Source organism: Motacilla alba, chromosome 15 (assembly GCF_015832195.1).
Source record: "Motacilla alba alba isolate MOTALB_02 chromosome 15, Motacilla_alba_V1.0_pri, whole genome shotgun sequence".
NCBI lineage: Eukaryota > Metazoa > Chordata > Aves > Passeriformes > Motacillidae > Motacilla > Motacilla alba.
Window position 1 is genome coordinate 2,109,067 of NC_052030.1, and position 15,115 is coordinate 2,124,181.

Sequence of the window (15,115 nt, forward strand, 5' to 3'; positions counted from 1 at the left end):
ACAGCCCGAAACCCACGGATCCTTCTGTTCTCTTTCCAGGTCTCTGAATACTTCACATTTTCATTATAAAACCTGGTCAAAATGGCTTCACATCTGTGTTCATTGCTATATGACATGACTGTTTTTTGGTCTTCTCCATATTTAACAGTTTTCTGATGAGGAAATAAAAAGCAGTGACCAGGGAAACACATCCTTCTGATTGTGCCTGGATTGATTTTCATTGAATGAAGAGTAGGGACAGAGGAGGCCCCACCTTCTGGGGCGGTGTTGTTGGGCTCGAGGAGCTCTGTGTCTGTCTTGTTCTGGAGATGAGATCTTCACTACCAACTGATGCAGATGCTGCACAATAAATTTTGCAAAAGGATCTGAATATTGAGCAGCAGTTTCTTTCACAGCCCTAAGGCTCCTGCTATTTTATCTTCACATCATCCTCCAGCAGTATTTGTGGCAGTGCCAAAAGCTAATGCCAGGAGCAGGGAACTTTCCCAACACAGCCATCCCTCCCATGACAATCATCACACTGCCAAAAAAAATGGATAAAGTTTATTGTTTCAAGGCTTGAGATCATTGATTGCACAGTGCCACTTTATTAACCAGCATACATTCCTTCTTCTGGTCAAAAATGTAAGGGAAAAAAAGAAGCATTGGAAGTATTTTGAAAAGAAAATATTAGGTAATTGATGATTTTAAAAGTCCTTATTTGGTTTGGTCCTTTCTCAAACTTACTGGTTCCCAATGAAGAAGTTTTTATTGCATTACAAGACATTAGAAATGCATTTCTTTATACATGTCTTTCTACAAATGGTTGTGTTCAACCTGCCTCACTTCTCCCCTCCTACTAAAGGCTGTCCACAAGAGGGAAAGTGTGGTAAATCATTAACACTGCCACAAACTGTCATGGACTGGGAATAAAGGTTGAAGAAGTACTTGTGAATCTGCAGTTCCAGGATCCAGGATGGATCCAGGGTCGCACAAGTGTAACACAGGGCATCTCTGAAAACAAAATCCCTCCAAGTCCAGGTATTGGGTGAGCTCTGTGCTGGGTCTGGAAAAAGCCCATTTCATGTAGTGTTCAAATCCCAGGTGGAGGGACGCATCTTGTCCTCTTCTTTCGGAAAAGAAATAAAACCTCTACCTGCATTTAAGGCTTGCTTTTTCCATCGTACAGCACTGAACAATGGTGTGAGGCCAGATGAGAATGAGACAGCAGTAGGAGTATTCTAGGGGGACACAGACAGCAGGAGGAACAGGGCTCTGCAGGGACTGCTTGATCAACCAGATGTTAAAAACTGGTCACAGACAGTGTTTAGAGACCTCTCCAGGAAGGTCCAGAGCTGCCATGTGAGTCCTTCCTTCCATCCTCAGCTCAAAGAAAAATCTTCCTTTCCCCTCTAGTTCCTCCAGGCTCATCAGCTCCTTGCCCACTGTGATGTGGCATCGTGCTCTGGCACACAATGGGTCAATTCCATTGTTACAGAGAGGCCTCTGAGTGGTTCTGGGAAAACTCTGAGCCTCTAAAGAACTGGGTGTTAGCAAGGACACAAAATGCCAGTATTCCAATACTTCACTTCCTGCATCTGGGAAATTGTTCAAGCAATTGTAAATCTTCTAGCAGGCAAGAAGAGGCATTATGGCTGAGCTCCAATTCTAAAGGCCTGTTGCAGACTGGAGGGATGGAAAACCTCCCCTGCCCAAGGTGCTTTTCAGAGAGGTGAAGAGGGACTCTGTTCCACTGAGGGGAAGCTGGTGCCACTGTCTGACTCCTCACACAACAGGAACACTCAGGGGTTGTAGCAGTGTGAGTAAGAGCCAGTGCTCCCACTCCAAGCAGGATAAACATTTACCAATGTTGTAATCAGCTTGTCATATCTGGGTCTTAGAATAATTAAACCAGCAAGAAGAGGCCCTGGCCAGTGTCAGGGGAGGACACAATTTGCTAAAAGCCACACAGTTAGAATTTAACTTCTGTGCTGTGAGCCCAAACTCTTCCAATCTCAGCGTGGAACCCATCTCTCTCATCTGGCAGACTTGACAAGGGCTCTCAGAGCGGGCAGGGTGTCAAGGGGAAATGGCTGGTTTCCTCTCAGACCTGGTGAGTATCCAAATTCTTGTGTTCTAGCCCTGGTCACTAACAGCAGCATGGTCTAAGATTGCAGCAAAGGGAATCCTTCTCGTAATAAAAATGAACAACAGAGCTTGGGACAACACTGGTTGAGCAATGACTGACTAAATGGCATCTGCAGAAAATACATTAGAAATGCAAAACAGTGAGAGGTTTAAAAGAGGACCTGGGAAACCAGGAAAGATGGGAATTTGGGGGGGGAGGTAGAGAACACAGTATCAGTGAAAAACACAAAGCAGAAAAAACTCCCCCACTCTACTGCTCTGTGCTCTCAAGGACAATTGAGGATACTCATGAGTTTAAAATGTGACCTGACTAAATGCCTGAAAACATTTGTGCTTGTGAGAAATGCTCTGAAATTCAGTGTATATCATGGAAACACAGCATTTCCAATAGCAGTCATTCAGATTGGGCCTCTAAAAATGTCATTTCATACAGGGTGATAAAAGTAAAATGTAAAAACAAAGTTTTGAGAGGACAGACTTGAGTCATCTCTGGAAAATGGTGAACACTGTCCCTGAGGAGGCAAAGATGAAAGCAAAAAGGGATTCAAGAAAGCTGTAGCTTCTTTCTAGTACAAAGGTATACACAAATTATCTCAACAAGGCTTTTATGATTTTTGTTTTCTGTGGCTAGCAGAAGTAACAGAATTAGAGAATGTATCTTTTCATATTGCTAATAGCTGAGAGAGGAACACAGCAGAATGTGCAGATGTGTATTTTAACGATTTAATAAATGAATTTTGCTTGATTATTGTGAAACTGAAGATGGGTTTTTGCATGTTAAAGGTTTCTTAGTCATAGAAGTGTGAAGATATAAGAAGCTGTAAATCATCTCATGCTCTGAAAGGCGTGCTGGTATCAGGAGCTTAGGATGTGTTCCCTTCTCCTTGGCAGGTTCAATACCAGAGGCTGCTGCTCATGATTGTGGTGCTGGGAATTGGTGGAACCCACCTCTCTGGTTTCCAAATGTCTGTCATCAATTACACTTCTCCGGTAGGCAAAGCTGGAGGAAAGAAAATCCCATCTCCAACTGTTCTTCATGGTCCTAAGCCTTGCACTTTGTAGATGCTTGACAAAAGCTCTCAGGTGTTGCTGTGTCAGTTTATTGCCAGCTGTTTCCAATGCCATGCTGTCCCTGTAAAGTGTGCATGACTGCAAGGAGCTGTGCTCCAAAGACAACTTCCCACAGAATTTTGTGGAAACAACGTATTGAGATACCTCCCTAAAGTTTATACCACGGAGAAAAAACCCCCCAAAAATAGCTGATGGAGTCAGCCTTTAGCTCAGCCCTTTTCTCTTTATATCCATTACTGTCCACAAGTACATTTCACTTTACTATAATGAATACAAGGTCCTAATTTCTTGGTGTAGGAGAGGTAGGATTCAACACACTAAAGAGTATAATTAATTTTTGAAATATGCTTGTGCACTATTAGGCTGTATGAGAGGAAATATCAATCCTTCTTTGCAAACAAATGTCCTATAGTCACGCTTTTTGTCACAACTATTAATCTAATTTTTTGAATTGTAAACATCATGAAGAACATTATGATTAGTGCCTTGGTGGAACGAAAATCTCTTTTTTGTCCCAGTACATTCAGAAGTTTATCAATGACACTTGGCTGGAGCGTTATGGTTCTGTGCTGCCTCAGGAGACCCTGACGCTGCTGTGGTCCCTCATCGTGTCTGTGTACTGCATGGGTGGCATGATAGGGTGTCTGTGCAGCGGCTTCCTGACTGCAAAATTTGGAAAGTAAGTACATTTCCCAGCACCTCGCTACCCAGGGCGGTGACGGGGGAAGCTATTAAATATTAGTCAGCTAAAGGAAAGGATACCAGAATTTCACTGCCCCCTGCTGCCGCAGAGTTTACCCAGCACATAAAATGAAACCAGGGTGCGTTGGAGACACAAGAACAGGCAGATATTTCTGATTCCCTTGCCACAGCTTTTGTTGACATACAATTCCCATAGTTTTGCTGGCATTTTACCCTGTAAGGAGTTTCCTTCAGCCTCATGGTTTGCTCATACAGTGAGTAAGAGGAATGTAGTGTTGTGATGTACTAGATAGTTATTTGGATGCTGCACTGGGTGTTGTGTTACATGAATGTTTCCCCTTTCCCTCAGGTGGTTTGTTCCCTGGGTAAGGTGGTCTGTCCCTTGTAGCCTCTCCCTTTGCCCCTCCTCACTGGTGTCCCCTTGGCTGTGGCCTTCCGTCCCCGCCTCCCATTCCGCGGGTATAAATGTCCCTTGGGATTGGAATTCGGTCTCTTTTTTCACCTGGACGGTCTCCGATGCAGATGTCCCTTTCCAGCCAATAAAACAGGACATCAGAACCACGTGGAGAAAGAGCGCTTCTCGTCCTTTGCTTTGTCTATGTAGGATCCGTGCGGGCTTAAATCCCAAACTAGCCGGGGGGATTTACAGCCCGAAACCCACGGATCCTTCAATGTAGCTTCTCCCTTTCCACTCCTCTGCAAAGACATCATCCCTTTTTATAACCAGATTTGGTTGTCCTATAAGCAATGGGTTTAAACATGGCCATGGCTTCAGTAAATCCAGAGGAGAAGAGTCAAACATCAGTCAAGGAAGAAAAAGTAAAACATGGGTCGTACCCAGGTCTCGCTCACGGTTGCAGGAAGAGAAGTCTGCTGCTCAACGACGTGGTGCTAATAACAGCAGCACTGCTCACTGCCTTCAGCAGGAGAGCCAAGGCCTTTGAGATGATCCTGGCTGGGCGCCTCCTCGAGGGCATCGCTGCTGGTAGGACTCCCCACTTTAATATTAATGGGATTTCTCTGGGGTGGGTACAGAAATCTTCCTGCTGGGAGTACCCAGGGATGTGCTGGAACCCAGTGGAACAAGGAACAGACTGGGGCAAGGGAAGATGAGCTGTCCTTTGCCTTCAAGAGCTCTTGTAGAGAGATCTGATGGATTAGCTAAACATCTTGATTGAAGTAAAGGTACATTTTCAGCCCATTATTGCAGAGTATATATGGGAAAGGGTTCAGAAGAGAGAGGAGAGAGATGAAGGGGAACTGAAAAGGGACCCTGACTCTTTCTTTCCACAGCTTTAGCACTCTCCTGTCTTGTCCCTTAGGAATACATATGAACGCCCATGTTCAGTATGCTGGAGAGATCTCACCTAAGAAGCTGCGTGGATTTATAAACGTGACCTCCACAGTGTTTCTGGCACTAGGAAAAACTGTAGCACGAATTCTTGGATTAAGGTGCCTGTGCTACTCCTTCTCTGCCTGTTTTATATTTATTTTTCTTCTATATAGCAGGGAAGTGGTGTTCTCCCAGTGTTAGAATCACACATATACCAAGGGTGGGGTTTCATTTTGCTTAGCTGCAGCAGACAAAGAGGAGGCATCTACCCCATACAAGTCACTGAGGTTTCCATGTTCGTTCCCTGGGGACAGAAAGGCCTTTCTCTTGGGAAAGGATGACTCAGTCTCTGGAGGTGCAGTTAATAAGAAAAGGTTGTATGTGAATACTCTTAGTAAGCTTGTGAGATCTAAAAGTTTTGTTGATTTCTTGATAACCTCATGCAGAGTTGCAGTGTTGGTTCAGAGAGCTGTTGTGGGAATGTTTTGACCTTCAGAAATTAAAAGTCTAAGAAAACTGTCAGTATTGCAGAAGAAATAAAGTATTAGTCTATTTTCCTTTCACTAACCTAAACATCATCTATTTAAATTGAACTTTTCAATGACTCTATGTATTTCGTGTCTCTTTAGCTAGCCTAGAATTTAGAAAATATCTATTTAGTTATAAACTGTAATTTTACTAGACTATAAATAGATTCTAACATGCTTTCATAGAGAACTTTTAGGGACTGAAGACATGTGGAACGTGCTATTGTCCTTCTCTGGGCTGGTGGCATTGATTCAACTGATCTTTTTGCCATTCTTTCCTGAGTCCCCACCCTATCTCTTGCTGCAAAAAGAAGACAAAGCCGGTTGCTTGAAAGGTAAAATAAAACTTTAGATCCTTAGTTTGTTAAACATTACTCTTGAGAAAGTGAAGCTAACAGCAGGAATTGGCTTTTCTATTAGCCAGCCACAGATTTCTTGATAATTGCATGATTAAAGTCCTCCAGACCAAGCAGAGTCATCAGAGACATTTAAGATCTGCCCTTTACTGCTACAGCATTTTCCAGGGAAGTTTCACCATGTTCCAGTAAGTGATGTTCCTTCCAGTCCTTTGCTCAGTAACTGATGAATCAAAGCATGAACTCGAGTGCAAATGTTCAGTGTCATTAAAAGTTGAAAAACGCAGAATGATGAGTGGATCAAATGATGGAGGAGTATACTTCATTCTGTCTCTTCTGTAGCCATGAAGCAACTCTGGGGAGAAGGGAATTACCACACAGAATTTGATGACCTGATGAAGGAAAAGGCTATAACAAAAGGCACCAAAATCATGAATGTCCTAGAGGTGCTGAGAGAACGATCTGTGCACCCACAGCTGTGTACCATGCTCCTCCTTTTGCTGAGCCTGCAGCTCTGTGGCCTGAGTGCAGTTGAGTATGCCCTATTTCCATGCTTGGCTCTGCTATTAAGTGTCCAAATTACCACAATGCCAACTTGTCCCTTTCCTCTGGGTCTGCATTATTCCTCCTCACACAGAGCCCACTGCCTGACACCTATGGTATCATCCCCAGGATTGTTCATAGCTTTCAGGGAGCTTCTCAGGTGGGAATACAAGAGCTCCAGCTCAGTCTAAGGTCCTGCCTGGGCCCTGTGCCTTCATTCCCCTGGTGGTACAACCAAGGAATCTGTAGAGGAAAGGGTTACAAGTATCCTAAGTTACAGCAAGCCAGCACTACTTTCTTTGACTTCTGCACTAAGAGATGGCCAGCTATTGCCCTCCAGTTTCATTTAATCTGAGAAAGGACATTTATCCATTAGCAGCCTCCTTTCAGCTGTTTCCACATACAGCTGGCTGAGCCCAGTGCAGCCCAAGCTGGCAGCCATCCCCTTCATGTTATCACTTGTCTGGGGGTCTGTCCATAAGCCCTGGATCAGCCAGTGCTGGAGATGGTTCATTCCAGCTGTCAGCAATGGAACTCCCTCTGCACTCTGCTGGCAGGGAAGTGGTGCCCATCCCCTCAGGGACCCTGCAGATGAGCAGCTTCTGTATAGCAACTGGAAAAGATCAGAATCAACTGTTTGCTTGACAATGCCTGGTGTGCTAAGACTGGGATTTGCTTTTCTTTCTCTTGTCTTGTCCCTTTCCTTTTCCTTTTTGCCAAAACAACACCTTTTCTCCATGTCTTACAGGCAATATGCTCCTTTCAAATAGCCTTTTTTTTTTCCTTTTCTTTTTTCCCCCTTACAAATCCATTTCCTTGATTGCCATTAACCTTTTGATTTCTCACATCTGGAGCAGTTACGTTACCTCTACTAAGGCCCAATAATGTATTGCTGGTTTTGCAGTGAGGACAAATCTAGTTCAAAGTGATTCTGGATAAGCACATATCACATCTATTAACTGTGCTTTATTTTTCTTATTTCCCAGATCACCTTTTACACCTCAGAAATTTTTGAAACAGCCAACCTGCAGGAAAGCATAATCCCATATGTATCTCTAGGAGTTTCAATCTCTGAACTAATCTCTATCATATTCTGTGTAAGTCAGAGCTTCCTGGGGTTTTAAGAATTAAAGTATTCTTCCTAGAAGCAAATGAATCTTCTCCTTATTAACCAAAGAATTTTTCTGTGGTGCTGCATAAATCTGTGCAGTGGTTGTTACCATCCACTACAAATTTTGTCCCAACTTTCATGTGTTTCATCCCATCTTCATTCATCCAAATTTCTTATAAGAATCCCTTACGAAGTGTCATTCAAACATAAATATGTGTACTCATTTCCCCATATTTGTGTACATCTATACATTGCAATGGAGTTGTACCATGCTTCCATCAATTACAGTGTTTAGAAAGTAGCTGCAATGCTGGGCAGTGATGGAAATTCATAGTATTAGAGAGTGTAGAAGGAATTCAGTAAAATAACGAAGTCGGTACCAATAAGATTTGTGTTCTCTGAAAGAGAAAGAGAAGAGAAGAAATAGAAGGAAAGTAGAAAGAGCTCAAGGGGAATGCTTGATTTGTTGGATGGCTCACAGTTGGATTTTGCCGTGCTTCCAGTGACAGGCAATGTTTGTTTCTGCTCCTCAGAGCTCCATAATCGATCGCTTTGGACGCCGAATGCTCCTGTGTGGTGGATATTTGCTGATGGCACTGATCCTGGTGCTGCTTGAAACGAGCCTTCTGCTGAGTGTAAGCAAATGTCTCTGCAGGAGTGGACCTGCATCAGAATTCTCTGTGCAGGACAGCAGCCTTTGCTCTCATGTCCAAACCAGCAGGTCAGAATGTCTCCTAAATACAAGCTCACCTCTGTAGACGTGACACCACCAGCTGCTTCTTGTGGCATTCAGGGCAGCCGGGACAAGGATGAGAGATGTGAAATCTTGACTCCGTGTTTCAGAAGGCTGGTTTATTATATTATGATATATATTATATTAAAAATGCTATATTAAAACTATACTAAAAGAATAGAGAGAAAGGAATCATCAGAAGGCGAGACAGGAATAGAATGGAATGAATAACAAAGGCTGTGACTGACCAGAGAGTCTGACCCAACTGTATCCTTGATTGGTTATTAAGTAGAAACACCCAACATGGACCAACCAAGGAAGCACCTGTTGCATTCCACAGCAGCAGATAGTTACTGTTTACATTTTGTTCCTGAGGCCCCTCTGCTTCTCAGGAGAAGAAAATTCTGGTAAAAGGATTTTCATAAAATATCATGGCTACAGCTTCTGGTTCAGTAAAGAAAGATAAGCAGGTCTAGAGAGCATCTATTACACAGCTCAGCATCATGGGCTTTTTCACAAATATTGCTGCTCCTGTGCTTGGATCAGCTGTGTTACAGCTATAAAATTTGTTTATGTTCTCTTCCCTCCTTTTGCCTTTGTCTAGGATCAGTTTCTCTGGCTGAGGTACTGCAGTGTTATTCTCATCTTTCTGTTCATCATTGCTTATGGACTAGGACCAGGTGAGCACCACAATAAAACCTTGGACCACAGGGATAAGTACAGGCCATGAATGTATAGAAGTAGAACTAGAATGTGTGAGTATATCTTTGAAAATCGACAGCTTAGTTGAGACTGAGATTGAGGGAATCTCAATTTTTAATTCATTAATTACCCAAGAAACAATTTATTTAACGAATCATTTACACCCAGATGAATCAGAACCCTGTTTGCTTTCACTGGATTACAGGGTCAAACCAAATAAAGTCTTGTTAATCAATTCATGAAGACTTTTTTTGCAGTATTTGAATACTGTTCAGTGCCAAAGGTTCAGATGGCTGATCTCTGCCAAAGGGCAGAGGTAGCCTTTTCTAAAATACCGGAGTTTTTACCTGTAAAAGCCCACTCTGTGAAAGACTGACACCTGACAGCATGCATAATCTGCCTCTTGGCACTGCTCTGTCCTTTCCTGTCCTCTCTTAATATCACCCTTAGTCACCCACATCAGTAACACCAGACCCAAACTTGCAGCTCTCTGGTAGAACCTCACTCACCTAAGACCAGGATTTGCTCTGGAACTTCTCTGACTAAACACTACCAGTAGTTACTAGAGCCTCCAAATTCAAATGGCAGCCTTTAGTGTTGTAAGGGTTGTACCTGACAGCCATGAATGTCTTGAAAACACGACAGAATTCCCACAGTAGCAGAGCTGAGGTATCTTCTATGGGAAATGGTCAATTACAACAATGTTTCTGTCACTTTTTTATGTTGTTTTTTGTCCCTCAGCTGGAGCTGTTGTGGCTGTCATGAATGAAATCTTCACCCTGTCAACAAGGGCCTCTGCTTTTGTAATTGGTGGAATCGTCATTTGGCTGGGCCTCACCTTCACTGGAATGGTTTTCCCCTTTGCTGTAGTATGTAATTGGATTAAAATCTTCTCTTTGACTGTCAATTTAATCTGGGTTTCTAGGCTGATCTGGACAGGGAGTAGGATGAAATGACTTACAGATGATCAAAACTGTGAATCCCTTGTTGCTATGGCATACGGAGGCCGTCTATATAAAACATTTCCCAGTACTTCAGAAACCACTTGCTGCCCCAAGAACAGATTGAAAAGATAAATAAATATTGTTTCTGTAAAATGAGCCTATTCCTTATTTCACAGGAACAAATCATCAAGTTTCAAGAATCTGTAGGTGCAAGTGTTGCCAAGGAATCACTCATCTTGTTCTATTTTTTATCTCCAGATGCTTCTTGGTCCTTTTTGCTTCCTCATCTTTGTTGCTGTCCTGGTCATTTCAGTGGTTCTTATCTACCTGTTCCTCCCAGAAACAAAAGGGAAGTCAACCTCTGAAATCACAGAAAAATTCAAAAGCTGCCAGTTTAAGAGGAAACGTGATCCGGCTGTGGAGATGTATGCTGCTGAAGAAAAGACATTTTGCACCAAGCTCTGATAAGCCACCATAAGTCATTTCTACTGTTCTGGCATAACATGTCAATTGTATTTTAAGTTTTTCTCCATTGCTTTCATTTTAAAGCAGCAAGATTTGTGTCTATGTTTCTCACTTTATAAGAAAGTTCTGTTCAGGATTAAGAGCAGGATGAAGATAGGATTAAACATAGCCATAGTTCTTGCAAACAATTTTCATGTCATTTCTTTTTGCTATCACACTGTAAAGGACTTAGTGTTGATTGTGAACGCTGCGCATGAACAAATACCAGGTGGAATACAAATTCCAGGTGGAATACAAATTCCAGGTAGAATGCAATTGCCAGGTAGAATAACATCTATTTCCTTGAGCTGACATCAAGTAACTGCACGTCCTGTTTGTCTCTGTGACTGTCGGGGATCAGCCCTGGTGCCCTGGCATTTGGTACAGAGGAACTCTCACTTGTATCCTCTGGAGCAGACTGGCTGCTCTCTCCATGCAGATCAGCTGTAGCAATATCAGGAGGGAGTTCTTGGAATATATTCTGGTGCCTCCAGGATGGCACAAGGGTTAACAAATACACACACAGTGCTGAGAGCTGGAAGAAAAGAGCCCTGGAGAGAGACAGAGAGTAAGATTTTGAGAGACTAGATAGCTTGAAAATTCAGCCCATTTTATAAAAAGTAACTGCTAAAAAAAGGGAGAAGGTATGATGGCCAGTGTCTGGTGGCTGTGTGCTGCTCGAGGACAGCCTGCACTTTGCTGCTGCACACCACACACAATCCACACAATCCACACCACACACAATCCACACAATCCACACCACACACAATCCACACAATCCACACCACACACAATCCTACGCCTCAGTGCTGTGCTGCTTAGCACCCCTGCACTGTGCTGCTCAAGGGCTGCCAGTCCTGCTGGCCCCTGCAGTGTCTAATCACTCCCCTCCCCAAACTCTTCTACCTTTGTATAGGATGATCAATTATTTTTCCTTTTGCTGCCAAGGTATTTCATGCCTCCTCTTTAGCAGGACCATATGTCCTTTCTTTCTGTATTTTACCCATTCTTATTTATTATCATTGTGCTGAGGTCTGAATTAGTGTTGAGATTTAGGATCTTTTCTACTTACAAATTTCAAATAGTATACTCACTTCTTCTGAAAGAATAACCACAGAAGAATCTCTGATAATAAAGTGCCAGTGTGTGTTCCAGCAATTGAAACCTGATTTAGATTTAGATTCACTCTCTGTATCAAAACAGAGAGCACTCCTGATGGTGAATGTTCCCATTCAGAGGGCCCTCTCCTGTTGAGGGACTGAAATATTTAATCCACCCATTTTAAGCATTGTCCAATTGCTACAAAAACCATAAATCAACAGAAATCATACGAAGTAAACATTAACCTCAGCCTCAGAGTAGGATGGTCGCTTAAGCTGAAGGTGCAGAAGAGGCATGAAAGAAAACACTTCCTGAGCCTGCCAGAGCTCTGTCTGCCTGGATCAGCCACTCTCCTGATGCAGATGGACAAGCTCCTTCCAGAAGTGTGAGTACTGCAGCTGGCAGCACCAGCTGTTAGCATTAACTTTCAGAAGAACTGAGAGGTTGCCTGTTGCAATTGCTGTTCCTCAAGATAATGCATTACATATTTAGCAAACTTTTTTTCAAAATAATATGGTAGGCAGGGGATAATACTTTAAAATTAGAGCTAACATTTAAAATTTAAAAAATCAAAAGACACAGACTTAACGCTCTGGACTAAATCATCATGAAAACTTTGAAGGAAGTTCCAGCTGGTTAAAAAAACTAATTTAAAAAAATTAGAATATAAATTCCTGTACTTCTTAGATGGTGAGGTATTTCTGTACCATTTTTACCTTCTTGCTTCTGTGTCCAAGTGTGATACTAACAGGGTTCTCTCCTAGCTAGTAGCCTGATAATGTTATGAAATGGTTCATTTGAAAAGAAAGGTTTTGTGTGTGGTTTGGTTAGCTAATGTGAAGAAAAGCAGCAAAACTGAAAATCCAGAAGCTTTATCTGGCCGATCTTTTTTGCATTTCTGCTTTGCATGTTCTGCTGAGATGGTTTAAGCATCATCTAACAAGCCAATATCCTAGAAATGCAGGGGCTACCATATCACAGCTTCCTCTGTCATGAGCTTGAACCGTTCCTTGCATGTCCAGTACCAGTGGTTGGTTGTAATGCCCTTTGTGTTGGGAACTGGTGGATCCCTCACAAGTCCCTTTCAGACCTCTATGAACAAATTCTCCTCCATGATAAGAAAAGCAGATACAGCATCTTCAGGAGCCATTGATGGTGGGGTCAAAATGTAAAGGATGCCTCCCAAATCCAATTGCAAACTTTTTCCATTGACTTTTCATTCCCAGCTCTTTCCCCCCACTCCTCTTTGCAGAAAAAAAAAAGGATAAGAGCTTGCATATGGCTGCCTCTGAGCACCCTGCTCAGGTAACAAACACATCAGTGTCTCCACTCAACAGATGTTGCTGCCATGCCCTCTTCCCTATGCCCTCTCTGACAGTGCAGCTTGCAGCTCCCCTAGCAGGGTTATCCAGGGGAATTTCCAATGCCTGTGTCTCCTGAGAGAGACAAGAACAGCATGAGGCCCAATGGATTACAAATGTACCACTTCTCTTCTTCCATGCTGTTCTTTCCCGTCTGCCCAGGTTCCACAGTGAAATGCAATTGCAGGTGGCAGTACCTCTGACCTGTGCTGAGCAGATATCAAAGCCATGGAGTTGCTAACTCAATAGACAGATGGAAAAATACCCCTTGGGATCAGTGCTCACCATTGGCACTGCACCAGATCAGTGGTGTGTTCTTCTGCAGTAACTTCCACTTTCACGTCTCAGTTCCTCCTCTCTGATTTCACTCTTTGCTGGTCCTTTTGCAGGAGCTGCTCTCAGCAGAAGCAAGCTGGAGCACTGCAGAGGGACTGTTCATCCCTGTCACACAGCACCAAGGCTGGATTAAAAACAGCTGCCTTGCATCCCTCTGTCCCTTCTTGTGGAGTGGCTGGCTCTGACACAGCTCCAGTGTCTCCTGCAAGAAGCCAGGTTGCTCTGCTGGGCTCCTCCTCTGTTTCATGGCCTTTCCATCTCCAGCATTCCTCCCCCCAAACCACACCATCCAAAGTGCCAGACCTCAGGAGCCCTGTTCTCCCAAGTGCTCACTGTTGCTGCATCTCTTGCAGTTACTGATAAACCAGAGAATTGATGATTAACCTGCCAATATTAATGTTTGTGAGTTGTTTTAATCCCATCCCAAGGCCTTTCTCTCATACATCTGCAAGAGACATCTCAAATTATTTTGACTACTCACCCTACCTATCTTGCCTTAAAGAAAGAAGAACATTTTAACTATTTCATTTCTATTGCTCTTTCACACCTAAAGACTGGAGTGCATCATGTCACAGTAACCAAACAAACTGGATTTCATGAAGTTAAACTTTGCTTTCTTTGTCATCATGTTGTCATCAAGTTCAAAATGCTGTAAAAGGAGGAGCAGAAAATAAAATAAAATTTTCTTTCTCTAAATCATTCCAATCTCTTTCTTCTTCCTTATCTTTACTGAGATCCTCATTAGCTCAACATCTTCATCTTCCTTCCTGAGACAAATGAAAACTTTTTAATGAAAATAATGATGAATTTGGCATGTCAGATTTTAGGAAGAGACATAATTCCTTTACAGGAAATACTTCCCTTGAGGAAGTACCACCTACACCAACTGGCCAGCAGAAATACCATATATTAAGTCATAAAAGACCTTGATGCTTACAAACTGCAAAACAAAGGCAGATTATTGTTTTCTATTATGGGAAAAGAGACCAATATTTTTTCACAGACACAAGTGGAATCTTCACAAATGAGTGTCACTCTCATATGACCTTGAAGATGTGAGAGCAGTCAACAATCAACAAGTCATTGTAACATAAAACATGTGCTATGTTAAACTCTTAGATTTCACTTAGAATGTGTTTTGTACCTAAACATCTTCTTTAGCTCCAGTCCCCATGATTTTGTTATTCAGAATTTCGTTTTGAGTTTTGGATTACAACAAACCCAAATCAAATCTAAAAGAAACCACTGAGTTTCTCCAGGTGTGAAATTAAACTGCAGGTGGCTTTGGTCATCCACAATGAGTCCAGGGTGGCTCAAGCTGGCTTAGAACCAAGCCTGATTTTCAGCTCTTTACACAAAACTGTTTGACACACCTCATGGAGGTGGGGTTCATGTGTTTGTCCATTTCACAGCAAGCATTTCTTACAGCTCTATTAAAAAAATAATTACAAGGTCTTCTTATCTCAGTACTAATTCTCTAAACATGAAATCATGCACAACTTCCCGTGTAGCAGCTTTTTCAAGAATGAAGGTGGCATTTCCTACAGAAATGGTCAATTTCATTGATATCCCAAAAATCCAAGAAGTAAGCTCCTAGAATTAAATTCTCCTAAAATTGCTAATAAGGTGAAATAGTACCATGGCTCAGAATCACCATAAATCCC

General features: G+C 42.5%; 1 protein-coding gene across 1 annotated transcript; it reads left to right on the forward strand.

Annotated features, from left to right (window-relative positions):
* The first annotated feature begins 1,913 nt into the window (after nucleotides 1-1,913).
* On the forward strand, nucleotides 1,914-14,144 carry LOC119707546 (solute carrier family 2, facilitated glucose transporter member 11-like). The gene is made up of 13 exons (XM_038152681.1): nucleotides 1,914-2,092; nucleotides 3,019-3,117; nucleotides 3,717-3,877; nucleotides 4,761-4,885; nucleotides 5,223-5,352; nucleotides 5,947-6,095; nucleotides 6,459-6,646; nucleotides 7,646-7,756; nucleotides 8,304-8,405; nucleotides 9,108-9,183; nucleotides 9,947-10,074; nucleotides 10,408-10,627; nucleotides 13,505-14,144. The coding sequence occupies exons 1-12, from the start codon at nucleotides 2,069-2,071 to the stop codon at nucleotides 10,612-10,614; spliced, it is 1,500 nt and encodes a 499-aa protein (XP_038008609.1). The 5' UTR covers nucleotides 1,914-2,068; the 3' UTR covers nucleotides 10,615-10,627; nucleotides 13,505-14,144.
* Nucleotides 14,145-15,115: the final 971 nt, after the last annotated feature.

What these genes read in the sequence shown, in the direction of transcription:
- LOC119707546 (XM_038152681.1), top strand. Translation starts at nt 2,069, where the DNA reads ATGGCTGGTTTCCTCTCAGACCTG. An exon ending in GCACGAATTCTTGGATTAAG is followed by an intron (nt 5,353 to 5,946) that starts GTGCCTGTGCTA and finishes ATGCTTTCATAG; the next exon opens with AGAACTTTTAGGGACTGAAG. An exon ending in AAACGAGCCTTCTGCTGAGT is followed by an intron (nt 8,406 to 9,107) that starts GTAAGCAAATGT and finishes GCCTTTGTCTAG; the next exon opens with GATCAGTTTCTCTGGCTGAG.